We start from the raw sequence: 27,083 nt of genomic DNA on the forward strand, positions 1-27,083 counted from the left end.
AAGTCTGAGAGGACTTCTCTACAAATTCAAGCACTGGGCTGCTGCCTTCCCTCTGGGGCATGTGAAAACTGCAGCAGAGAGTACTCAGGAGGTCACAAAGTCACCCAACTTCTTACTTCAGCAGAACCATGACTTCATCACTGGGGCTCACATCCACAATGGGATGTACATTTTAAGCTCTTGATGGCTTTCACTTTCTGACAATTTTTCCCCTCCAGGCCTAGCTAAAAACACTGGATTTATTTTTTTATGTCACCAGGAAAAGGAAGACAAGATAATTAAACCTGCAAGATCCTACATGAGTCATGATCTGAGATTCATTATAGTGTAGTATATTTCAAAAACATGGCCTGGGAAGGACTCCTAATACTGAAAGCTGCCACATTTAATTTCCTCCTTCTCAGTAGCAGGATCTATGTAGAAAGTAAGCTAGTAATAGCAGGGAGATAAAAAGAGATTAAAAAAATGTTAATACAAATGTACATTAGAAGTGCCGGTCTGCAGGGCCATTAGGTCAGGCAAATACATTATATATGATGGCTGATTATCTTGCCCCAGCACCCCACAGAAGATACTACATTTTACTAAATCCCAAAGGAATTGCCTTCATAATTCAGACAATGCTAAAACAGGAAAGTGAGATATTTCTCAATGCTTGTCGACTCAGTGTGGCAGCATGACACTGCTGAAAAAAAAGATGTCCAGAGTAACTGAAAACACACAGAAATTTAAAATTTTGTCCACTCTTCATCAGGGTGCATACAGTAACATTAATTCTAGCCAAAATATACAGGAAGTAATTTGACCAGCATACTCTGGGACCACAGTTCCCTTCGTGATGGAAGCATCCTGTAAAGTATGAACCATACAGTCATTCCCTGCTCCACTACTACACTCTGATCTTCTCCTTGTGGAACTTTCAATTTATAAACTCCCATCATAGAGAAAAAATGTCCATAATTAGTCCTTAAGTGAAAGAAGTTGCCATTTGTTCTATGTGATTTCACCTCATTTTTATTTACTCCATTGGTCAAAGCCAGTTCTCCATCTGATCCTTCTGTACACTGCAATGCTTCTGTTTTGTACTGCTAGAAAATTTCATTTATATACATATACTTTTTTTTTTTTTACCTACGTTGTTAATGAAAACATTTGATGAGAGCAGTCTGAAGATCAACCTTGCAGGAATCCCCTGCTAAACCATGTCAGACTCACAGACTCCTTGTCAGCTCTTCTTTGGCTAGTTTATTGCTATCACTAAAAAGTAGATTGTGGCCTAGATTTATTAATAATTTGCCATGAGGCAAGCAGAGTTCTGTTGAGGGAGTAGGGGAGAGGAGCTCTGACAACATTATGGGAACCCTTATTCAAAATCTTCTCTCAAACAAGCAAGAGAGTGATTTTTCTGGTACTAACATCTTCTCTAGTCTCCGGACACAACTGAAAAAGCCCTGCCAGAAATAGGCATATATAATTCCTGCATTATTTATGATTTATTCCTTTTTCAGTTTCTTTTCTCCCCCCAAGGGCTCATCACCAGGTTGTGCAAGCTCCGGGTCCACGCACACACAGCTCCCCACCAGCCCCAGGCTCCAGCTTCCCAGAGCAGAGCCTCCCTGCGCTACACTCCCATCCTGTCCCGCCAGCCGAACTGGTGCTCCAGTTTTCAGGAGGAAAATGTAGTCCCTCACAGGAAAGCCTGTTTAGCATACGGGCTTTTCTGGCAAGTTGAAACGCCTTCCTCTTTGGTTACAAAATGATGAGTTATCAAAAGCTGAAGAAAAATTAAGAGATTCTTCTACGGAGCTCAGAGAGTGGATGCCCTTAAAACTGGAAGATGCTGGTGGAAGGACCTTGCTCTAAGATTGGAAACATACCAGTCAATGATAAAAATGACCTGCTCACTGGCTCGGTGTTTATTCTGGCCCCACCACAATTTATTGTAGCCTTATGATCAGTTCATACAGCAAAATGTTGGAATGCTACTTAGGATAAGGTCTCATCAAATACAGGCACTAAGATGTGACAGACACAAATGCTGCCCTCAGTAAAGGAATTGTACCTTAACAACTCCTCAAGCAGACCAGATTTGAAGGAGGGAGTTTAAAAAACCCAACAATATCCATCATGTCAAGGGTCCCCAGCCCACTCTGGCCTTTCAAGATTTTCGTATTTTTCTCCCTTCTGTATTATTTCCCTAAAAAGGGCATTTAAAGAGCCCTTCAAATGCACATCATGGCACACAGAAGCCGAGAGTTTAATCACAGCAAGGCAATGAAGAACAATAATTTTCCCTTCTGGTGCACAGGCATTAAAATAGCCATAAGCTACGGTAATAGGCATTTTGCACATGCTACTAGCCAAACAATATACACAAAAAAAAAAAGGAAATAATGACTATTTTTGCAAACTAAGGGCTCTGCTTTGCTGTGCAGCATTAAAATGCATTTGCCCCACAACCCTCATTCCCCAAACTGCAATGACAGCACCTCTGCTAGAGCCACTGCGGACAATGAAGCCCTGCTGGGGCACCCCAGCTCGACAGGATGGCGGCAGGCGGTTTGAAGGAAGGCACTGGGCACTACTCTACCCACGCTCACTGCAGCACAGGCAGTGGCTGAGCACCGTGGGGGCCAGCAATGTGGCTCAGCACAGCTTGGGACACAAAGCCACAAGGCAATCTTAAACCACCAGGTGAGTTTGGCCAGAGCTTCTCTGACAACACTAAAATAGAGAAAAAACAGTACCTAGCATTTAATATTGCTCCATTTATGTTGTTCAATGCTATCATGATTATGAACATGCTGTGAAGTAGAAGCAAAAAGCAACGTTCCTTTATGCTGTGAGCACTCTTGCTGTAATTTTGTGCCCATAATACACATACTGTGTTTACACCACCACACTTAAGAATTTTAGGATTGCCTATGAAATATAGTTCCTTCTAGTTATATTTAAACATGCCATCAAAAACTCATGGCATTTATCTACCACAACTCTACCTGTGCAAGTTCTCTGACTGCGATCTGAATTATTTTCATTGTTTAATTTTTTTCAGAAAGCAGTTTTCTAAGAACTCATAGAATTGTCCAATGTTTGGGGGGAATACAGGCAGAAACATACATTTGTACACTCTCCAAAGAGGAAAACTGAAACATTTTACATGAGAAAATGTCACTGAATAGGTATCAGCTGTTCCTTCTGAGGGAGAAAAATCCAGTGATGTGAATTACTCCACACTATAGCTGGTTTTTGCCTTTCATCTCACTGATGGCATCAGTGACAGAATGATAACCCAAAAAAAAAGAGAGAGAGAAAGAGAGAGATAAAAGGACACAGAGATATACTGCAGCAACATTAAGTATACTCAGGTTGAGTATTTATGTGCTGTGAGCACAGGATGATCTGGACTGACACAATCAGGAAAAGGCAATGCATGAAGGGTTTTACTCTTTCTTATTAATTGATTATTCTGTTTGCTACCAGAGGGAATTTAGGCCTGTACTGCTGCTTTCCTAGCAGTTAGAGACATGATCTGACATAAAGGAGGGTGTGTGGGGAAAACACTGAATTCAAAGATCTACCTCTTTTTGTTTTTCTTAAGCACTGCACATTGCAACTGGTTTAATAAGAATGTCTTAGGTGCTGCCTAACTGTGCCAAATCAACAAGGACATCTCACAGAGAAGCTTTTCTTCTGCAGCTGCTGAATGCTGGTACCCTCCAAAAATATGTGTAACGTGTTCCACCTTCACAATGGTCCAATGTATTAAAGAACTATGCAGCAATCAAATGTAATTCAACTTTCCCTTATAATAAAAAGGTGGGTTAAACTGAGGACTTTCCTCCCTATAAAAATCCCTTTGCTCCTTCAAAGTGGCATATTTAATGATCTGAACATTTCTCCTTCGCTGCCCCCCTCTCCTCCCTGAAGCATCCTAAGTGATGGCAGAAGATTCATATGTATTTTACAGCACAGGAAGTTCTACTGAGAGGGGATGGAGAGGGGGAGGAGTGGCAAAAGTAGTTATCAACTCCACATCGCATATGAGCCAAGGCAGGCATCTGCTTCCCGGACACATTCATGCCAGTAACGTTCCCAAACCGCTGAGTGTATGTACAGCTGCCTTCCTACAGTTATTCAAAGCTCCTGTCTTCTCCCATATTGCTGATGGGACAACAGCAGCACTGATGATTTGCATATTTGTGCAGTATTCCTGCCCTGAGGAGTGCAAGGGGGAAATATCTATGTATTTTAAAATACATTTCTCCTTATGCCACTAAGAAAGCCAAGAATAGAGGAGGCCCTTTTGCTGTATAAACAGCTTTGCTCAAAGCCTGCAGCTGGCAGTGGATGGCAGATGGACATTTTCTTTCTGTCACCGTTTCCCCCACCAAAGCAGCAAGAGGGATGTTGCCAGGCCGCCTCTGTTTCTGCCTACAGCCAGAGACAAGTTGCACAGAGGTGGGTGAAGAGCAACGCGTTAAAGCAGCTGATAGAAACCTGGCTCCCTTCTGAAATATTTCTTCTGCTTCTGCTTAAGAATATGCTGCGTAGCAGAGTGCATATTTTGTGATTTATTTATGAGTTGCAACCTTTAACTAGCTATTTTTAAATAAGTATCTAATCAATCTGCACAATACCTAAAACCTAGTATAATAATTATGTTTTGCCTGGTGCGTATTGTAAGTACCAATTTAAAGGTGGTTTTACCAGTTATGGTAAAGAGTTTCCACAGAAATTGAAGGTACTAAATCACCATCATGAAAAATTTTTGTATTTGCAATAAGGTTTTCAAAACAGTTGATGTAAAACCAGAGTTCAGTTTCTCAAATGCAAAACAGGTAACTGCTGGGCTTTTCAGAAATTGATAGACGAACAGGGCTCTCCAGGGCACTTACAGGTGCTCTGAAAAATACTGGCTGGTCAGAGGGAACCAGATTTTTTTTTAAACAGCTATTGGGTACTGAAATTAGCCTCACTTAGTGTCCAGCATCAAAATGTTCTTGGCAGCCTGCACTCTTCCAAAAATCTTTCGATATCTGAACTTTTCTGAAAATGTGCCCAAGATTGCAGCCAACGGGCTCTTCCAGACATTTTGTCACAACAGCTGCTTCCCTCTCCTCCAATCCGAGACACTCGGATGCAGCAAAACAAGCAAAAAATATACATTCGCCTTCCTGGCACGCTTCCATAGGACTGCTGCCTGCTGAACTCCCAGAGCAGTGGGTGAGGAGGAGGCAGAAGAGCCCCACACACACGCCCCGGCCCACGGGTGGGAAAGGTAGAAGGCAGCATGGAGAGGAAAACACACCACCCGAGCAGCAACACCCCTCCTTTGCAGCCCAACATCGTGACCCTTTCACTCCCAATTCAGTTCATCTCAAGCATCAAGGTCAACGCAGCAACACTGGTTCTCTACTTAGAGCAGATTTGAGAAGACTAAGCAAGGCAGTGATAGCCATCCCTGAAGGTACACAACCCTGCACGGCAGCTAACTGAAGGGGAAATAATCTCTGGGACCCTTGAGATTGGGAGATGTTTTGCCCAGAAAACATTTTATGACCCTCCCTCTGAAAGGCCCAATCGTCTTGTCTCTTCCCCATGCAATTAAAGAGTACTCACATGAGAAGAACCACTGATTTCAAACATTTCCTTGCTTGATTAAGGCTTACTCATCAGAAACATATTTGTCCTAATTCAGTGATGAGACTCAGATAGATTAACTTAGCTAACTTGCACATATACCTTGACACAGACAAATGGATTGTTTTGTTCTTATTAATATCGGCTATTATCTTTATTTCTGCTTTGACTCATACTCTGAATCTGAGTTAAGACTTCTTGACTGCAGAGCACGGCTGACTGAGAAATTAGTCTTTACAATTTAATGGAACACTTATGTGTTTGCCTTAGTCTGATAATGTATGCAGACTATTATCAGAGAGTAAAAAGAAAGCAGATTTCAAGTTTGCAAATGCTAGAAAGGGATAAAGCAAAGGAAATGCGTATCTTCAGGTACTCAGTGGCTAAAGATTGCCTTGTCCATTTCCACTTCCACTTTCACATTGCAGAGGTTAACACACTTGTTTCAGGGTATTTAGATGATCTCAGAGTTAGTAAAAGACTTTTGAGGGCTTTTTAATAAAATGTAAACTTTGAACAAATTTGAGCTGATAGACAAATTTAAAGACAAATTTTCCATTATGCACAGCATATATTACATTTATGCACATTTTATGTAATCTACAGCAATTCTATACAAAATATCATCCTAACAAACAGAAAGTCCTCGAGAAAATTCTCCCATGTTGCATGCAAATAAGAAAACACTCCTGCAAAGGCAGTGGGACATTTCACAGAAGACAACTGCATCAAACAGGATCTCGTAGCCATCACACCAACAAGCATTCAGAGGAAGAATCTCACGATTTGAGACAGTGACTAGATATTTAGAAATATACAATATATCTCGCTATTCTCAGAGTTGCAAAGAAGCTCATTAAAAACAACAAACTTGGCGTTTAATACAAAGAGGAAATGCTAGCTACCAAACCAGAAAGATTTTCCTCAATAGGCATCAAAAGTAAATGATATTTACTAGTAAAGAGAACTAACATACATGTATTTTTCATGGATACCATTTTGATATAAACATTAATGTACTAAATTTTCCAATAAAGTTTGTCTTATTTAAAAAGCTTTAAAGTTATAAGACCTGAGACATGCTTGCCTCAGAAGAATAAAACAAATCACTTGAAAAATCAGGTATCTCTAAGAAATCAGGTGAGTTTGCATTAACATCAAAAGCAAAGTAAATTAAAAAAGCAAAGCATAAAAAGGAAATTCTTACTTTAACTTCCACTGTCTTCCCACCTTGCTCGATATGCCTCTCAAGATATTCAGAAGACAGCAGGTCACTGCAAGAAGAAGAAAAAAAGAACCGTAAGCCTCACACATGTGCTCTTGCACTCCCTCTCAGCAAGCACTGATTAAACATTTACATTTGAAAAGGGCAAAACCTGCAGGATACTTTTCCTAAAATGTTCATAAAAATCACTGAAACAACCACCTCCGATGGAGTTACACAGTGCATGGGATACATTGATTTTTAATACCAGAAGGCGGGACAAGGAAAACTGAGGGGGGTTTCTTCACAGAAGGTTTGAAATCAACCACTGATAATGATTTCAATTCGAGGGACTTTTCTATTTGCTGCTAAAAGCAAACAGTAAAGAAGTTAGGTGAACTTTAAAAAAAAAGAAGAAAGCAGAAGGATGAGAAACCAGAGGGAAAATGGCAGCTGCCTCCGACAGACTCCTAAGGACACAACAGCACAATAACGAAATGACCTCCTGATACCAATATGGTGAGCTCAGGATCGTGCCGAATGGGTAGGCAAAAGCCATCAGCCACAGGAGCTGCACCACACCGTAGGCTCACAGCCAGTTCCAGCCAGTGTAAGCTCTGAGGCAGACGGTGGGCGCCATGCTGTCCTCGGGCCCCAGGGCAGGCCTCCATCCGTCCCCCTCACGCTCGCTCTACCCAGGAGCCCTGCGGCTTTAGCAACATCAGGGGAAAACGCTCTGAGCCTCAAAAGTACACAAGGCTTTGGAACAAACACTGAAGAGAAAAAACAATCAGACCTGAGGCAAATGTATGTAAGTTAAATGCACACTGTATTTACGAAGACATTTCAATGCTAAACCAGTCAAATCCTCTCCCTCCTAAGTTATTTTCTAGGTAAGCAAATCATCTACATCAGAAATTTCACTAAACATTCTCAAAGACTGCAAAATTTTACTGAGATTAAATCTGTATAAAGATTTTACATTGTCCCACCCAAGAGGGGATTAAACTGGAAAAGATGACAAATCAGTAAAGAAAACATGGCAAGAGGCAGGCTGACTGATGGGACAGGAGGCAACGAGCACAGACCTTCTCAGCAGAAGAGGCAAAATTTAATGTTTCTCCTTCAAACAACAAAACACCTAGGCTAGGGGCAAACCGACCTGCTGCGGGAGGACAAGGACAGCGGCACCCAGGGCCGTAGCCGCTTGGCTTTCCAGAGCTTCACCCTGGCTAAACAGGCAGCAGGGCCATGGACATTTCCGCTCCCGTAGGCATTGGTGACCACCCAACGCGAGCCCCAAGCAGGACAAGGTTGGTAGTATGGGTCCTTCCATACCAGCCCTACAAACTGCCAGCTTGGTATTTGCATTAATAAGCCAGGCACAAAAATTAGGAACACTCTAATGAAATATGCTGATAATGTTAAGTTGGAAAGCATGGGGAATACAGAAGAAGATTGAAAAAAATCCCACAGGAAAGAGCTGGATGATCTTCAGGACTGGATATTAGAAATAGGATCAAATTCAATTGTACAAACAGCAAATTTATGCACTTAAGGGCTGGAGGGAATTTCTATTATGTTGTTTTGGAGGGCCTGGTTTATAAGAGAGACATGACTGCGCTTGTTTCTGGCAAAATGATTTGCCAGATCAATAGGGTGTCTTCCTGAAAAACACAACTGTCATTCCAGAATACATCAAAGAAGATGTATTTCCAGTCAAACTGAGGTAAGACTAATACCATGGACCAAGGGAGACCTCTTTTCCGATACTGCAGACAGGTACTAGACAGCTTTGCTTAGAAAGTTCAATTACCTGGAAGCACAGAGAGGTTCCTGAGATAACCAGGGAATGGAAAGCTCCTGAAGTCTAGCAAAAAAATGAGTTGTGAGGGGATGTGAATGCACCAGAGTTTATACACAAAAATGTACAGGTAGCTAATTAGGCTATAGAAGATGCTGGCAGAATCTCAAATGTACAGAGACTGTCAATGAGTCAATGGAAGCTGGATGTTGTATCTAAGTACGACAGAGGCAACAAAAAAGAGGGATGCTAATAAATTTCTGAATGGGAGCATCCATGGGACAACTGTCCATGGAGGTGGGGTCCCTCAGCCACAGTGAGTTCACAGTTGGTTGCTGCTGAAAGCAGGAGGTCTCAGTGCCCCCTCAGCAGCAAGCGTTGCACCTACCTTGTGTCAGCACAAGCACTCATCAAAATACTCTCAGTGTCAGAACTAACACTCATCAAAACACTCTTGGTGTCAGTACTGGCACTCATCAAAGTACACTTGAGAGGGTTCAGAAAACCCATGTTTTCGCTGCATTACGTAACTGAAGCCCCTGGAAGAGGTACAATAAGCTCCAGAGCTGATGCAAGGGAGGGAAAGTATCTGAGCAGCTGTCAATAGGGGAGGAAGAAAGAGTGAGAGACTCCTGCAGCCACTGCAGAACCAGTGTGACCAGCTGCCCCCAGATTCGCCCTCTAGACTCCCTTAATTCTGGTCAGGCCCGCATACCTATATTGATGCTTTGCACAGCAGCCGGCAAGTGACCCATTATTGAGGAGCCCCTAAAAGAGATGCTGTTTGAGTTACTGATTGCAATCCTCTCACACCTCTTAGAAGTTAATATAAAATATTTAGGATACTCATCCACCTGAGGGAAGCTCAAGGACTTCTGTAACATCTGTATGCCTTTTCCAGATTTAGAAATTTAGACAGATGCTCTCTTAAAATATATTTAGTTTAGCTTGCTGAAGGTAGATACATAGTTTCTCAGCATTCATTACACTGTCTTTCCAGTAAAAGTCTATGCTTCCATGGATTTACTAAAGCCACCTCTATAGCTTAGGGCTCTACTTTTAGTCTTAGCTGTTTCTGGGGGACTCAAACTAAGATCATCCTCCTTATCTGATGGCCACAAAGGGGTTTGTGCCAAGTAAGATGCAAGAGATTATAAAATGTAAGATATTAAAGTAAGTATACAGTACAAAAGAGATCAAACAGAATGACTTAACTCGGAGAGTTTACAGTTGTATTTGGAGGGTGACAAGGAGAAACAGGGTCTTCTCATGTGGGTCTGACAAAATTATTGCTTTTTAAAAGATACTGCTGTTAATGATTTTATGTTCTGGAAAATCACGTTATGTTGTCAGAGATCTGGAAACTGTGCCCAGCATGAGACTGATCATTCTCTGCCTTGTACAATGCAAGAACTAGGAGGTAACGAAAGAGGCCACTAAGCTCCAAACTAATAAAATGGGACCTTTTCTGGCACAGAAAGGTGGTTACAATGTGGAACCTCTTGCCACAGGAAAGCATGGATGCTGGAGGTCTGTACTGGTTCAAGCTGGGAATGGACAAATTAATGGACATAACAGGGCTGTCAAACACACAGAAATCATACCTGACTCAGAAGGTCTTGGATTCCTAGAAAAGGACTCTGGGAAGCCTCATACATGCTTGTTCTGCTCTTCTGCTTCTACCTCAGCATCTGCCTTGGGCCACTGGGACAGGACAGTTGGCCAAGCACCCCTCTGACCTGACTTGCCTGCACCCTGGCAGGGCCCTGTTTCTCCTGGGGTTATGCAGGGTCCCCTGGCATCCAGCTCCAGGGTTGCTGGTGGCCGGTAGCTGTTCTTCTCCCACCTGCCATCCCTCTGATGGGCACACCCAGGTTGTTCAAATTGTGTTTACTTTTAAAGTAGGCCAAGAGAACGATTCCTAAACAGGTCCATCCACTTCATCCTCCTGCTCGGTCCCTACTTTCAGGATAAACGGGCTGGATACGTCTGGGGAGCCGCTGGCATTGCCCCGCCTCTCGCGGTCTGTTGCGGGTGCTTCGGTTCCTGCAATAAGCCTGGCTGGAAGGGAAACGCCATGGGGTCACCAGCCTGCATAGCTCCTGGGGACCAAGCCCAAAGCTTACAAACAGACGACAGGTCTGAAATATAAAGACATTTTTAAAGCCTGCCCTAAGTAACATGGCAGGCAGGATATGCCCGGGAATATTTTATCAGTAGAAAAATGCACAAATGATGCCATGTTATACTTTATTATTATTATTATCTTTATTATGACTCACGGCACAGAAAATATCATAAAAAACACAACACTCTTGCAGATCCAATAATGCAATCAGTGCTATTACAAACTAAGATACAACCTAACAATTATACAGAGTCTTGGAAACTTATGCCAAAAGATATTCTTCTCTCATGAAATCACCTCATAGTGGAGTAATGTTTTGTCTTCAGTGAGGCACATAACTGTAACTTTAATAAAAGCCATTACTTTAAAACAAACAAAACCACTTGTGAAACACGACGAAAATTATTTAAGCAACAGAAGATACTGAGCAATCAGCATTAAAATAATATGCATTTCAACACAAATCGTACTATCCTTTCCTATGGTGGACATGAAATAGGACTAATTTAGCTTGCTTGCCAATCTATCCTAAAAGCCATCTTTGTCAGTTTACATAGTAGTTTTGGTATTAATTATGAAGAAAATCTGCATGTGTGTGGGGGGGGGGGAAAAGATTGTAAAAAAAAATCTTAGAAACATGAGTGATATAGAAAATTACGGTGGAAAAAAATCTACACTATAAAACACAATACTAAAGAAGGAGATTTTCAGAAAATTTGCTGAGGCATTGATATAAATTCTTTGAAAAGGCATGGCGAGAACCTGCATATGTTAAGACCTAAAAATAAAACATTTCACAGGAAAGAAGCACATGTGATCTGTGCCTTTTAAAAGGAAAAAACAGTTATGCTAATAATAGCAATTCTGTTTTCAGAAGTCTGTTATTTTAAAAATGTACACAAATCAAGTAGTGTAGTTTTGTTTATAGCAGCATCATTTTTTGGAGCATTATCTTAAGTCACAACCATATGAGTCCATCCCATACAGACCCAATAGCATAAGGGCCAGAACAAAAAAATGAGCAAGCTCCTCTCTGCTCTTCCAACTCTCACAGATAGTCACAACCATAGTACACAGGAGGAGGCAGCTGGGGGAATTTTCTTACAGAAGAGAGCCCCAACTGAAAAAAAAAAATTCTTATCAAGATCATGCACGTATGTGCACTTAAATTCTACCTTGAATTAGCTGTAGCATTTGCATATGAGGTTTACCAAACCGAAGCTGGGATTGGGAACCCAGGAAAACAGATGAGCTTTGGAAATAGATGAGATCCCCAGCAGAAAGAGGCTGCTCCAGGAAGCAAAAAGAGGGGAGAAAAATGAGGTGGCAAGAGAAAAGAGGACAGAACAGGCCAAGTGTTTAAAGAAACAGAAAGAAAAAACAGCAGATCATAAAGCACTTCAACTTGAAAGAAGAAAAAAGAGGCCATTAAAGATTTTTGGAAAGGGAACAGGTTTGCATTTGAATATGAAATGGATAACAAACTGGGAATTATCCCTGGAAATGAAATAGAAACTTTCATTTTCAAGAAGAGAAGGAAAATGCCCATCATCAGTTTCTGAACAAAAATTAACTCTCCAGATTTAAGAGACTATAAAGATGGAATGCCTAAAAGTTATGGAAGAAAAAGAGCAGAAACAACAGGGACCTCTTTAGAGGCCATAGGAAGAATTACAAACTTAAGAAAGGTAGAAATAAAGGGAGTTCATAATCATAGTACTAAAATGCATCTTTGTTGGCATATCAGGGTAATAAATGAAAGAAATGACTGGCTTCATGATATCCGATATTGTTGCTGTGTCTCCTTGGACACTGTGGGAATTCTTTATCATTTCTTCTGTCTGTTCACCCTGATTTCTGTCTCCACAACTCGCTGTTGTACACCTGAAATTTCAGATTAAATATGGTGCCAGACAAGGACATCAAATGAGAGATCTGAGCTGATGTGCATTACTGAAAAGGAAGACAGAGTTTTAGTTGAAATCAGCAGAAAGGCCTGGATGAGTCAAATGCCAGTAGGAAATTGTCAACAGACATACGGAGACATTTAAGAGAAAAGGACAGGTTCGGGGAAATGATGGAGACGCTGATAAGAGAAAGATGCCATATCAACTTCACAATTAATGTTAACCCATGTTGCAGGAGCAAGCTGTGAGAAGGGAGCCTCCAGCAACATCAGGCTTGAGAGGGCTCCAGTAAAATGAATGGGCACTGTTTGGGTGCCAAGCACATGAGGATGAGGAAACTTCCCATCAAGTGAAAGATTTTCCCCTGGTGGTGTACATCCTCTACCAAGTAACCCAGGAAGGTCTGAATTATAACTCAGTTATGTAAGGGGAAGCTATCCCCCTCAAAAGATGGCAAAAGGGAGGGAATCAGATTCATACAGGAGATTATTGTAGAAGATGGGAAACTACCAGTATGTTGCTTCGAGAAAAGTTCTGTAAAGATTACTTCTATTAACAGGACTAATAGATATGGAAGGAGTGACTAGGGGAGGTAATTTTTTTCGAACAGCCCATCTTGTACACCAGGGAAGAGAAAGGAGGTTGGTTATTATCATGAAACAAGGACCAGCAAACTGGAAAACTAGATGGAACAGAAGGGATGTTTCTATCTGCCAGTCAGTAAGAGTCCAAAGGACAATGAGCATTACCTCGCATTACACTATGGTCCTAAAACATTTTCAGTATCAGCCGTCAGCTAACTGAAAAATACAGCAAGATAAAATAAAAAAGCTGTATCTGACTAGCTACAACATTTTAATTCTCCTTTATCCTCACGCCTACCCAAGCACCTTCTCTGTGCTCATACATGATCTCTCTTTGCACATCAGGGGGGGATTAGCTATCTCCATACTCCATGCATCTATCTGCTTTAATAGCCACAGCTCTAAAACTTTCATCCCCTCCTTTCCCTCAAAAGAATTGCTGAATTTCTTTTTTATGTGGATAGTTAATTTAATGACTGTATCTGTTAAGTTAGCCAAATGGACTAATCAATCAGAATTAGGTAGCTTCTCTTAGATACGGCAGCAGTTTTCACAGTGCCTACTTAGAGGAAGGAAAAAACAACTAAGAAAAACAAGGCCAGTTCCTATCTGCACAAATTGAAGCTTCTCCCCTTTTTTAAACATTCTTACTGTGCTTTTCTGTTCTTGTTGCTGATAATATGAAGAGGAGAAAGGAGAAAGTTATTTCTTTATGTTTCTACTCCTACTGACTATTTAAGACTCTCTCCAAAAAGAAATTAGGGACTTACGAATGGGTTGAGTCCTCAAGGGATTATACACAAATGCTGAGTCGTACCCAATCTCAGTCCTTTCCTGGAGCTTAATTTCACATTTCAGTAACAATGATACACAACTTGAATCTCTGATGAAGTTTCTTCCAAATACTAACATTTGCTCAATTTTTTTCTCTCCAGGACTTCTCTCTTAGATCCCTAATGCCATCTGACTTGAAAATGCACTTAGCCCCTTTATCCTTTAACAGCTAATTTGCCTGCAGGACATGACAGAAACTGCCCCGCACCCTACTCCAGACACCAAACCACAGAGGAACTCTGCAGCCCTGCGCAGGGCCTCCACCTCTACCATCAGAGATGGAGTCTTACAGCTCTGGCTTACAAACAGCATGTGTTTGATTTACTGGATTGGCTTCATTTCTTGATGGGAAAAGGTTTAAGCAGGTTGAAGGCATTTTTGCTTAGTTACACTAAATTTCTATTACACACATGGTTCCTATTACTAGCATAAAAAAGGAGAGAGAACACAACAAAAGCTGCAAGGAAAACTTGTAAAGCAACAGTGGTAGTTTCAATGCTTGGGCTGGTGTGGCCATATCCTGATGCTGGACGTGCCTTGTGCATGTGAACTGTACCTGAAGAACATCCAGCTCTCACTGCCAGCAGGTGTTCTGTGGTGGCCCTCTTCATCTACAGTTACTACACCATAGACTTTTTGGCCCAATCTTTGCAATTCCGTCTGATCTCCTCTATCTAGATGACTATATGGGCAATTTTATGAGAAATTACTGTAAATGCGGCACGTAATGATGAACAGATACTGCTTGTATTTTCCAGAGAAAAAACTAGTTTATATTTAAGTTCTGCAGCTAGGAAGAGAGACACTTACAAACTAATCATTTACTGACTCACAGCACCACAGATTTCTTTTCGCTGTTTTAATGAAATCTGAATACAGCTCCCTACCCCAACAAAGTAAGAATAAGACAAACCTAAAGCAGCTCTGAAATCACAATTTCAGATTCTACTTTTATTGCAACTTCATCAAATTATTGTTAATATTTCTTGCATCAATATTAACATTTCTTAATACGAATATTGAAATTGGTAAATAACATCTGATATGACATATAATGAATTTTTTTTTAAATAAAGCATTTTAAAACATTTTGGGGCGCAAGCGCTGCAAAGGGCACAAATTCAATACAGCACTTAATTCATCCTGCTGGTGATGGAGGGAAGGTGAATACAGTCTTCTCTTTCAGACAACAGGGAGATTTACTCTACTGCCCTACCAAGGAAGCTTCACCCCCCTACACAGAGATCCTTCCCAGTATCCAAGGGGAGACACTGCTACTCAAGATGCCATAATGATAAACTGGAGACTTTAACAAGCATAAAGAGTAGATGGCAGCTGTTTGCAAGACTCTTCTCAGGCAGAAAGATGAAATGGGATTTTTCTAGCTCTAAACTTCTGTTTTCACAGCCAGAGTTGAAAGCAGTCTGGGTACGGTTCATTTACTCTGTTCCTTACCTAGTTTTCCTTACAGTACTGATGGCAATGCACATGTTAATAAAACCTCACCCTGCTTTTGCTGATGAATAATTTACACCAGTATATCCTCAGGCAATTACTTTTTTTTTCCTACAGAAATTTCAGAAGGAGTCCGATTAAAATGAGCAGGTATTTTTAGACCACGTTCATACCACTACTATGAAGCAGTTTCCTCGATGCCATTCTGTTCATACACTTGTTACTTCAAAGTCAGGATAAACATAGTTAATTTTAGTATTTGAGATGATGGTAAATTAATAATAAAGGGAAGAGGCAAGCACACGAGAGGCACAGGCTACACATTTTCCTGCACAAATTTACTAGTGTGGTCTAATGCTAGTTTTTAATATGCCTCTTCATACAGTCAAGCTGGTTTATACTATATGGACAGTCACTTCCCAAGTAAACTCACTTGCAATTTCAAACACATTTCAACCCAACTCTTTGTTCATATTTGTGTATTGTCCACAAACACTATATTAAAAGAGAAAAAATGCAAAATTAAATGCTTAAGTGTTATAAAATATCAGTCATCTCAACGTGGCCCCAACATGACTTTATGCTATTAAATACAAGCACATACATTTTGCACAGGACATCTGTATCATTTAGTGAATGGGCATTACTAAATATTTTTATTTGGTAGCTTCCTTCAAGATTTGCCCTCAAATTTTAGTTACTGTATACATCATTTTGCCCTGGAGCAAATATGCAAATTATTCCTGTGCTCATGGGCATTTCCCTGATGCTCTGTCAAAGTATTTGCAAAACACAAATACTGAGTCCTCTACATACTGCCCCTCAGGAGAGTAGGTGTTAGCATCTTCCTCAATATTAGAGCGCTGTAAAGTATCTGTTTTGGGTGCCCAGTTTGAAACTTCACAGAGCCATATATTGTAGAAATACAGTATTTTTTTCATCAAAACACAATTCAGATGTGTCCTGCCCTGCGCTACAGTTAGGACAACTCAGGAGTTCTTGGAGTTCCTTAGAGCTGATCCCAAGTGTCCTGCTCATGGGTCACCCGAAGAACAACAAACAGTCACTAGACAAATGGTGAAGGCACCACTTTGGGGCATGCTTGTCCAGAGCCATGCAGCAAATCCCTGTGAAAGGGACCGAGCATCACCAATTGCTTTGCACACACACGCTTCCCAATCCAGTAACAGGTAAACTGGGACTGTCCAGCAAACTGCCTCATTGCCAGCACAGGCTTGCTTCACTCCCAGACTACCTTACTTGGGCAATAAATAGCATCTGATTACACAAATAAAATAAAAAAAACCCCTTAAGCTGCATAAAAGAGGCATACAAAGCAGGCAAATTATGCTCTGCCCCAGCCTGCCTGCTTCATGATCTCCTTCCAAACTCGCCATCACCATACCCACCTCTGTCCTCAGGTTCCCTCTCCCTGGCCACATTCCGACTCCTCCTCTATTCCCAGCCCATCACCCCTTCTTACCAACTAGCATTTCCATGCCACTGCTTCTTGCTTCTGCACGATGCCAAGAAAGACCAGTAAAGGAGTCAGTATCTCTTCAAGGTTACATTTGGCACTAACACTGAACACATCCATCCCATAATGTGCATCCTTAATGACAGCAAAGCTTCCCCCTGCTGTGCTGTCATTTCTTTTATAAGCACTTAGGACAATCATCCCCTTACGCTCATGGTTACCTCCTGTCGGAACTTGCATTTTATCCTGAAATTTGAAATGTTGCTCACGCTCCAAGAATTTTTTATGTAGTAATCACCAAGAAGAAAAATTTCTTCTAAACAGTGTGCATTTTTACATAATTAAAGAGTATTAGCATATATGGATAGAAAAATTATGGAGAAGTTTGTTTTTATTGTTAATCTAATGAATGTATCAACTGTTCAAGTACCTGAGATGTTTCAGAAATGAGATCAGAAAAAAATGGTTACCACTACTTTTATTTTTGTTCACAAAACATGTGAACTTTCAAAAAGGGTATACCTGAAAATAGCTTTAATTCAAAAGATAGTAAACCTTAAATCTAGGAACTAATTTGTTTCTAGAAACTATCCTGATGGGGACAATTTGCTAGAATTTCAAGAAGATAGAAATGGGCTTGAAACTACAAAGACATTTAAAAAATCCTGTTGTTGGTAGAGGGTCTAAGGAAAAATGAGTCATGTGAAAAATATCTACAATGGCAGGCAAATTAAAGAGCAAGAAACTGAAATTACAGGTATCTGCTATAGCACTGTAATCTCTCTCTTTTGATAAAGAAGGTCCATTTTAATAGCACAAAACTATTGTGTGCTATTGTGTGGATTGGAAGTCAAAGGTCTCAAACTGCATTTGTGGGTAAGCCAGGGTTTTAGTCTGAAACTATGGAAACAAATCCAAATGCACAGTTAAGGGAGACAAGGGAAGGAGTCTCTTGAAGAAGCAGTCTGCATTACCAGGAAAATATCACAGAATATCCACACAAGACAAATGACACAAAACTTTGTGGGAAAAAAAAAAAGTCATGGCTTATCTTAAAAATGAATGAAGAGTGGGAAGACAAGAGTCCCTTAACCACCAAATCCTCAGGAGTCAGATTCTGAGACAACATGAATCACTTAACCACAGTCCAAGGAATTATCACAGCTCCCCAAACTTACAATCATCAATCTTCATTTAGCATATACAACTGCAAGAGGAGAGCTAGCTTGAGAGACAAAAAAAATCCATTTCCTAATGCTGTTCCAAGTCAAATTTGCTTGGCTTGCCAGATGGCTCTGGCATTGCTTATGACCCAGCAGGTTACTTCACGCCCCTGTGTGTTACCTACCAGTAAATCACCCTCTCTAAACTCAAAAAGCTCTTCAATTTGGAGAAGAGAGGATGGAGTAAGGGTGGGGGAATATGACAGAGGTTTACAATATCATGTGGGTCACAGAGAGAATTAATGCAAAGGTGTTATTCACCTAATTCCACATTAGTAAAATAAAGAAGTACCTGAAGATCTGTATTGCCCGTACCAGCAGACAGTATCAGAAGGTATCCCAGAAAGGGATCACAGTCATGGACAACAGGCTCATAAACAGACACTAAAAGGTACACGCAGAGATGTGCCTTCTAGCATCTTTAAACAAACAGCCATGGATGTTGGGGGAGGGTGAGTGGAATGGACCCTGAAAGTGGCCCAGCCCCTGTGCTCTGCCACAGCATCTCCCATTGCCAGTGCCAGGAAAGATGGACCATTGGCATGACGTGGTTTCATGAATAAATTTGACATTTTAAAATTACCTTTCTATCCAAAGTCATTTATTGAAACTTCAAGAGAAAATATATTTGTGTTTATAGGATGCAAACTATTTTCCACATATTAGCACAGGACTGCTTTTTCATATCCACACCATGTAACCTACATGTAACCACATCATGTAGCCTACAATAGCTGTAGAGAGCAACAGCAGTCAGCAGTACCCTGCTAGCTGCATCCATTGCAGGGACTGGACCACATCTGTAACTGGAGATCCGTTTCTGAAAATGCAGCTTTAACAGTTTTCTGTCTGCTGCTGCACGGATAAGACTATGATTCAACTCATATTGACAATCCTACAGCAAAACACCTGCAGGTTCAAATATCTCCCCCTTTTCTTGTCATAGGTATCACATCCCTCCTACTCAAACACTAGCTTCGCTCCTCTGTATACAAAACTCACCGTCTTCACACTCCTCAAAGACAACCAAACTCTGTATTAAGGCCAGTGACACTGGTAGGTGACTTAACTATGGCTGGGTTTTAAGTAGTAAAAAAGGGAACAGGATGAAATCCCTAGCCTTACTAACAACATTCATATGTCCACCTAACTTGGTGCATTGATTGGTAAAAAAGTTATAAACAAAATCCTGAGCTTTGTAGCTGGTTCAATCATATAGCATTGGTAGAAGTTCTCATTTGACTGATGCTTTGCTCCTACCATCCATTTCTTACTTACATACATACATACATATATGCTATATATAGCATAGAGATCCTCTATATGCTATATATCCATATAAATTTATATATATTTTACATCTCTGGGAGGCATCTGTCAGCAATACACTACACATTATACATCCAATTTGCTTCTTTGTCTTCTCTTGCTCCTTCACCACACCTTCTTCTATACCTTTATTCTCATCTTTCATGTCCATCCTCTCTTAAATCAGGACCAATTCACTGTCTTGTTTGCAGAATTGCCTGTTGGGAGAATTCTAGCTCAAAATTCTTATGATTAGAAAATAGCAGACTACATGCTCCCTCTCTTGACTCAAAACACAAACCAAATTGCTTTATCCTGCATGCCTACTAATGTGTCTAATGTGCTAACAGATATTTTCAGAATTTGACATATTTTATTCAGCCATGCTCAAAAATAAACCACCTGCAATTTCTCATGCTGCCATCTAAGCAATGGTTTAAATTTCAGAAGATACGTATCCCAGGATGGAAAAACTGGCAGGGTCAAAGCAGACCCACATATATTGCATTCTTCCCATAGGGTCTAAAATATGAATCACCATCTCCTTACATCTCCAGAGTGCTTGCCACGATTTCTTTGAAGTGGGCTTATGGTGCCAGCAAAGACTCAAAATTTTCTTTTTGTCATAATGCAAATACTTATGACTATTTTGTCTTTTCCTGTAGCCTCTCATCTTTCAGCCATGATGTACCTATCGATAGAAACATTACATACCCATTTATAAAATGAGGATAATATTCTAAGAACTATTTATTATTATCTATTAATCTTATCTATTTTTATCTTGAAGTATTCTCTTCAGGATGAAAAGGGATCTTCATACTTGAGCATGCTAAATCCAGTTATCACTTTTCAAAGGCCTAACCTCTTCATTCAGAGGTTACTTACCTGTTCCAGTTGGGGATTTTTTCCCAGGATTGTCATATTTTCTGTAGGTCAGGCTGAGCACCCATTGTCTCAGCTCTGTAGGACGGTAGGATGGTATTCTTTGCAATTTGGCAACTATCTGGCATCAAGCAGTTACATTTTGAAGGTGGCACAGCAAAGCACCACGGTGACAGTGCAAAGTGCATCTTGCAGGAGGAGTTAAAAGATGCAAGTATGAAAGCAACTCTAGCAGATGCAAAAGTGAGCAGGAACATATTCTGTCATTCTGGCACATGCCTTGTTTTCCTCCAAAGGGCTCCAAGTCAGTGTCTCTCCAAACAGCTGAATATAACTGAGATGAGAAGGTAAGTCTGTTTAGAATTAATTTTCACAAAGCAACTGCATACCCAGATGCTGGTTCATAAAAATAAACAATGAATGTCTAAAGGTGCAGAATAGCTGCAGATCCTTTTAAATGCTATAAAGCTGCGTAGTAGAAAGCCTTAAAAGAACAGAAGAACTACCCTAAAGGCACACGGTATAACACAGTCCCTCTCACACCCTTTGACTCAGTTACCCTGAATGGCTCCTTCTGCACAGCACTCATCACAAGGCCTCTGATAGCCAAAAGTGCCACTGTTGGTAGGCAAAGGGACAGGGAACAGAGAGTTCGGTGTTGCTCCTGAGTGCCACCGTACCTCTTGCACTCCTGTCCTTTTGCCCACCCGAGGGTCCACTCGTGCATCCAGAACTGAGATGTGAAACACAACCAGCTGAAGGGGTCTGCGGCTGGGAGCACATCCAGCATCTGGAAAGCCATCCCATTGGCCAGGGACACAGTCGCATGCAGATGGCTCTAGAGGTGATCTGCATCTGAGCGTGGAGGCGCCTCTAATTAGAATTTTCATTCAGTGAATGATAAGTTTGAATTTGACCAAGCATTTATACAAGAAACCTACTCTCAAATCTCCTGTCATCTTTGCTTGGCATCTCAGGGATGTGCTGACACTGTTTTAACAAGAGAACCACTCCTCACTCATCCTCATCCTGAGCTAACCTTGTGTCCTAGAGGAACCTCTGCAGCTGAGCAATAATACAGAAGGATGTTTTAAAAAGACAGGGAAATCACCCCTCTCCTTCACCCTGCTGAGCCACAGGGAAATGATACAGCCAACTGGGAGAGTGGTCCCTATGGGACCCCCCTCTGCACAATCAGTGGAGAGAGCGTGCAGTTGCTCATGAAGTCAAGACATCGCCCTCCTGCGCGCCTCCTGCCCTGACCACCCTCTGCAGAAGCCCATGCTCCCTGCTGGCTACGAAGATCCTGGGAGATCAGCCTCCTAATTTCAGTGCCTCTGCTCATCATGCCTGAAAATCAGGCAGGGGAACGCTCCTGGGAATACAAACCAGCACCTCCGTGGAGGGTTCAAGAGCCGCTCACATACAACAGTGCTCACCAGTTCCTAAGGAACATCACATGGGGTTTTGCAAACATTTATTTAGATAAATGGCACCACTGTTCGTACCTACAGCTCTCACTGACAAGCACACATTCAAGATTGTATTCTCCTCTTCAGTTCAAAAATGTGTAAGGATATCCTTATTATCTTCCCTACTACATATTTCTAGAATCTTGCTCAATACTTTAAATTATTTATGTTTGTAAAAATAATCTTTCTAACATGTCATGTGTTACTTATAATAAAAACTGGATTTAAAACTCCAGTTCTACAGTGTAATGCATTTGACAAGCAATCATCAGGGAGGCTAAGGTGGCTTGCAGAACAAGAAAAAGCCTTCCAAAAGCTCCACACAGTATCATAGAATTTAATGCTGAGCTAAGCTATAAATTAAAGCTAACCAACCTCCAAGGATGCTAATGGTTTTTAAGTTAGAAGACTCACAGGGTTATATATATATGTGTGTATATATATATCTAACCCAGACTTTTTTTTTCCCCTCACAAAAATAGACAGACATATTTATAATTATACTAGCAATTAATCAATTCTGTAATGTTTTTTTCATGGGAATAGTTTCAATACATCTGCTAAACACTGCTGGTATGACTGAAATCTGCAGCACTCTATCTTAATATTTGGAGATATGTATTAAGCTGAAAGTTAGAAAAATAAATATAGCTGTTTCTTAAATCACAAAGGCATACACATTGATGCACATTTCCTTACAAGTTAATCGATTCTGCATATAGCTATGAGTGTTTGGGGAGAGGTGATGTAATCTCAAACACTGATTGCCATAATCAGAAATATATATACCCTTAAAGAAAAGGTAATTCAAAAGTAAACTGCTTAAGTTTAAGGAATGCTTTAACAGAAACAAATGCATTTTCCATTTACATTTGTTTTGCTTACAGACCAGTGTTGTGTGGAGGTGGAAACGACTATGCTCCATAGCAGTTAGAGAATTAGAGCGTATGAACAGATAGCAAGATGTCCGAGACACTTTAGATGCCCTTAAAATGCCTTTTTAATTAGACTACAGACTATTCTTGGGTTGGCATCAATTCCATCATTTCCACTCTGTGCCATACAAGGGATTCATTGGACCAAAGGAAGCAAAGACAAGACTAACTGAAAAATGTTGGCATATCTGAGATATAACAGGCTTCGCTTTACGTCTCCTGGACCTACTATCAGTTCTCTTCCCTGTTTGTTCCCAAACTGACATTTTCTCTCAAGAAACTACATGAGATATTTTGAGCTGCTGAGCATTCATTATATCTGTTAACAAAGCAGAGCGTATTAATACGCAGCACTTTTGAAAATCAGTCTATTTCTATTTAAACAACAGACTATGGATCGAGCATTTGAGACTGATATTTCTGGCCAAAAAATACGTAAGAGTTAAAACATTCAAAACGAGAGAATAAAAATGTGGAAGGGAACCCTAGAGATACACCCAAGTTTCATGGAAACTTACTTTGTGGGAAAACATATTTAAACCCAATGGCAGATGGGTGATGCACTGGGAATAGGTGAATTCTAGCTCTTCCAACATCTGTTTCATCACCTTACGCAGAGTTCAGGCTTTGCACAACAGCTTAGTATTTTGGTTTACAATAGCAAAGACCTGCTACAACTTCTGCATTACAAGAAGTGCCTGTCATCATTAAAATCTACTGACCTTTCATTTTCTTATGAAATATTTTACAGGGAAACAAAATTTAACAGAGCAGAACCCTTTTCTAGATACAACTGGCTTTCTCTTCATTGAGGTGCACAATTTCTGGGGTACAGACAAATTCCACATGGAGAATTCCAGCATTTGCAAAGCTCATTTCGTTTTGGTACAATACATCCTACAGCTTTTCATTGTGGAAGGCATGAAAAATAACACTGAATCTATCCAAATATATATGGGTTTGTATTTTGTATTGAAATATTTGAGCTTAAAATCTCCTCAAAGAGTACTCAATCTAACATCAGGAACACTAGCAAACTCCTGAAATGCAACGACACATTCTCTACAAAGTCTTAATCCATATATACAAATAGTATAAAATTAACATTTATTTAAACAAATCAGAAATAGAATAGATGTGTTCTCCCTTAGCTCAAGCATCCTTTCATATGCTACTTCAATTTTTAACAGCTTGCAGCCTAAAATGCTCTTCAGAGTTAAATAATGCATTTGCAGAATTAATATATAATATCAGCAGGAAGCACACATTAAGGACAAGGTGAAGAGAGGAAACGTTTTCAACTTAGAATGAGGTAACTGAAAAGAAGGAGCTGAAGAAGTGCTGCTCTTGATATTCAAGCTGCTAAAGAAATTTTCTTTATACATGGGATGATGATATTGTTCTGAGACATAAAGTTTGTACTTCAGTCCTTGCAATCTGAGCATGCGCAAAGTGAAGGTGTCCAATTCTCACTTAGTGAGCGGGAGTCAAGGGCACTCAGCCCCTGAAAGAACTCAGCCCTCTGAGATGAGACACCACTCGTGCCAGCTTAATTTCAGATTACAAGAATGGGTCTATAAGCATAGATGGGTACGTGTGCCTGAGTCTATGTATGTGCTTTAGCTTCATTCACAGAAAATTAAATGGAGGGTGACACTTCCTCAGAAAACGTAGACTTAGATTTGCTACTCAAAAGCACTGGTGTGCAGTAGAGCACGGGAATTGCTCCTTCAGCAGCAGGGCAGAACCCCAGCCTTGCACTCAACAGAAATGACGGTGAAAGAACTGAGTATTATCTATTCTATCACACCATCACCTCAGAAAGGTGACAAGAGGTGCAGAACCACAAACAGACTAAAATTCCAAAAGACAGGAGCAGAGGGCAAAACCATTAGGTCTCCCAGGGGTCACCCCATTCCCAGCTCTTCCCACCACCACCCTGACCCAGGTATGCCCTGAGGCTGAAGAAAGCCTCCTAGGCTATCTCAGGGTTCTCCCTCCCTCCTATCTAAACACAGTCCAAGTATTTAAATGCTTTTGCCCGCAGTATGTTGATGTAGTTCTGTCCAGGCCGTATTTCTAAGTATCATAATTTTGCACCCCTGAAATCCTTTAATTTCATTTCCCAGTGTATTTTAAAACCATACAGTGAAAGATCAGAAAGTTCTACTTTGTTGCCATCTTTGTCATGCCATAAATGGACCATAAATAGCACACATGCTTTACACTTTTATCAGGACACTTTTGGTTCACTAGTGGTAATTCAACACACAAATACCAGACCCCTTAGTCTAATGAGAAAGAGTGTATTAGCATTTTTTTCCAAATGGGTTTCCTCCCCTAAGCAATTCCTTTTTTAATCTTCAAAGATACTTAAATAAGAGAAACACACCAAAATAGAATCTTATTCATCTTTCCTGAATGAGCAACTTGTTGTAAAGCATTGGAAAATAATTCAAAATAAGCAATTATTCTTTGCTACTTGGCCACTTGAGCCCCAGCAATTTACTCAGGATACAAATACGTATTTTAGCAGTACTATTGATATGGGTTTATAAAAGGACATGGAAAAAATCATGAGTTACTATCCCAGACTTGCAAAATATCATTTCCAAAAGCACAATAACGCTCTTGTCTCAAATTTGAGTTTTTCAGAGCTGTGCAGCAAAAAACCCTGCACTATGACTGAAGAGAAGTCAGTGACTGGGTAATAGCAATACATCAGATAATGAATGAAACACAGAAGACAATATTTTGTCCAAGGAGAGAAAGGAAAGCTTGCAGAAAAAGAATACAACCAAAAGAATAAGAAGCACAAATGTTCACCTGTTTGTTAAATCAAAATTTGAGAAAAATGTTTAAAATGTTCTAAATAACATTGGGGGGGGTTTAAGCCAAGACTTCAAAAGCTTTTGCAATATTTTCAAAGGATGTTTTTGTTTTCTTTTCCTCCCTCTGTTATTGCTTCTCATCCAGTAAGGAAAAAAAAGAAATTATCACCAAAAAAAATCCCCAACTTCTTTTTTGTTGTCAGGTTTGTCAGAAAAGCTGATAAATTAGATAAGAATTTGGCAAACATACACATTTTTTTTCCTAACAGAAAACCATCTTATCTTTACAGCAATTATTTATCTAAGTTTTCATGAGAACACAGGTTATCACTGGCAAGCTTACTTTAGAAATTCACAACACAGTTCACACAACTCCAAAAATCAGTTAGAATTTCAACGGAAATTACTGAGACTTTTAAACATTTGTTTTACAGATGGAAGATTTCTACCATAACCTGACCAGAGCTGGCCAGGACTCTGAGGTAGATCTGCAACTCAGAATGCTTTCCATTTAAAAAATAAATAAAATCCACAGTAGGTTTTATTTTAATCTAAATTAGAATAATTAACTTTTTTAACCATGTGTCATAAACACAAAAGGAATGGCTACACAAGGCAGTCAAGGTATACACAAAAGGGGTGTGTAGAAGAAATCCCCCCAGCTCACAGTCATTATGGGGCAGCATCACAGAAGCAGCAGGTCTGAGGTCCCACATTAAGTCTCTCCCAGCAGAATAAACATGGCTGGGGCACAGACTCAAGCACGGGCATATGATCATCCATAGTGTCATCTGCTCAGATACACGGTTTTGTTCATATACCATGCCCTGAGGGAGAAGCTTCCTGAAAACGGACACTGCTGCCATGAGGCTGGAAGGTCTACAAGCCTGGGAAGCAAGAACAGAGTGAAAAAACCCTTCCCAAAGACCCTGGGGATGGTCTTCTTTCTTGGGGAACATCCTCACAGACAAAGGCTTCTCTGAACATGAAGGGATTCACGCTCTTCTAGCTTTCATGCACTCTGGGACTGGGGGGAAAACTTGCACTTTAGTCTAAAGCATCTTTCCGGGTCAGAAAATGAATAAAATCTTACAAATAACATACAGCCTGGAGATGTGATTCACCTAAGCAACCTTCAGTTCTCCACTTGAAGCCATGCAACCTGGAAAAGCCAACTTGGAGTATCACTTCTGTACACAGGCCATAGGGCAAAAAGCCAGAAGACCATTATGCGTCACTTCACCTGTAGCAACAAGGTCGAAGGTAGAGAAAAGGACAGTGCAACTCTCTGAAAGTCTCCAACATGAGAAGAAGGGGGAGGGGAAGGGGAGGGAAAGAAGAGGTTCTGGGAACAGCTGCAGACCATATGGGCATCCTAAGATATGTCCTTCGC

General features: G+C 40.6%; 1 protein-coding gene across 6 annotated transcripts in view; it reads right to left on the reverse strand.

The window, feature by feature from the left end:
- ADAM22 (ADAM metallopeptidase domain 22) overlaps positions 1-27,083 on the reverse strand; it is a 135,495-nt gene that overhangs the window by 66,226 nt on the left and 42,186 nt on the right. For all 6 annotated transcript variants that reach the window (XM_054815010.1, XM_054815006.1, XM_054815004.1 and 3 more), the window contains exon 4: positions 6,851-6,917. In XM_054815010.1, the coding sequence (XP_054670985.1) occupies positions 6,851-6,917 (67 nt within the window). The remainder of the gene's footprint in view (positions 1-6,850; positions 6,918-27,083) is intronic.

The sequence above is a fragment of the Grus americana genome, chromosome 2 (assembly GCF_028858705.1).
Source record: "Grus americana isolate bGruAme1 chromosome 2, bGruAme1.mat, whole genome shotgun sequence".
Taxonomy (NCBI): Eukaryota; Metazoa; Chordata; class Aves; order Gruiformes; family Gruidae; genus Grus; species Grus americana.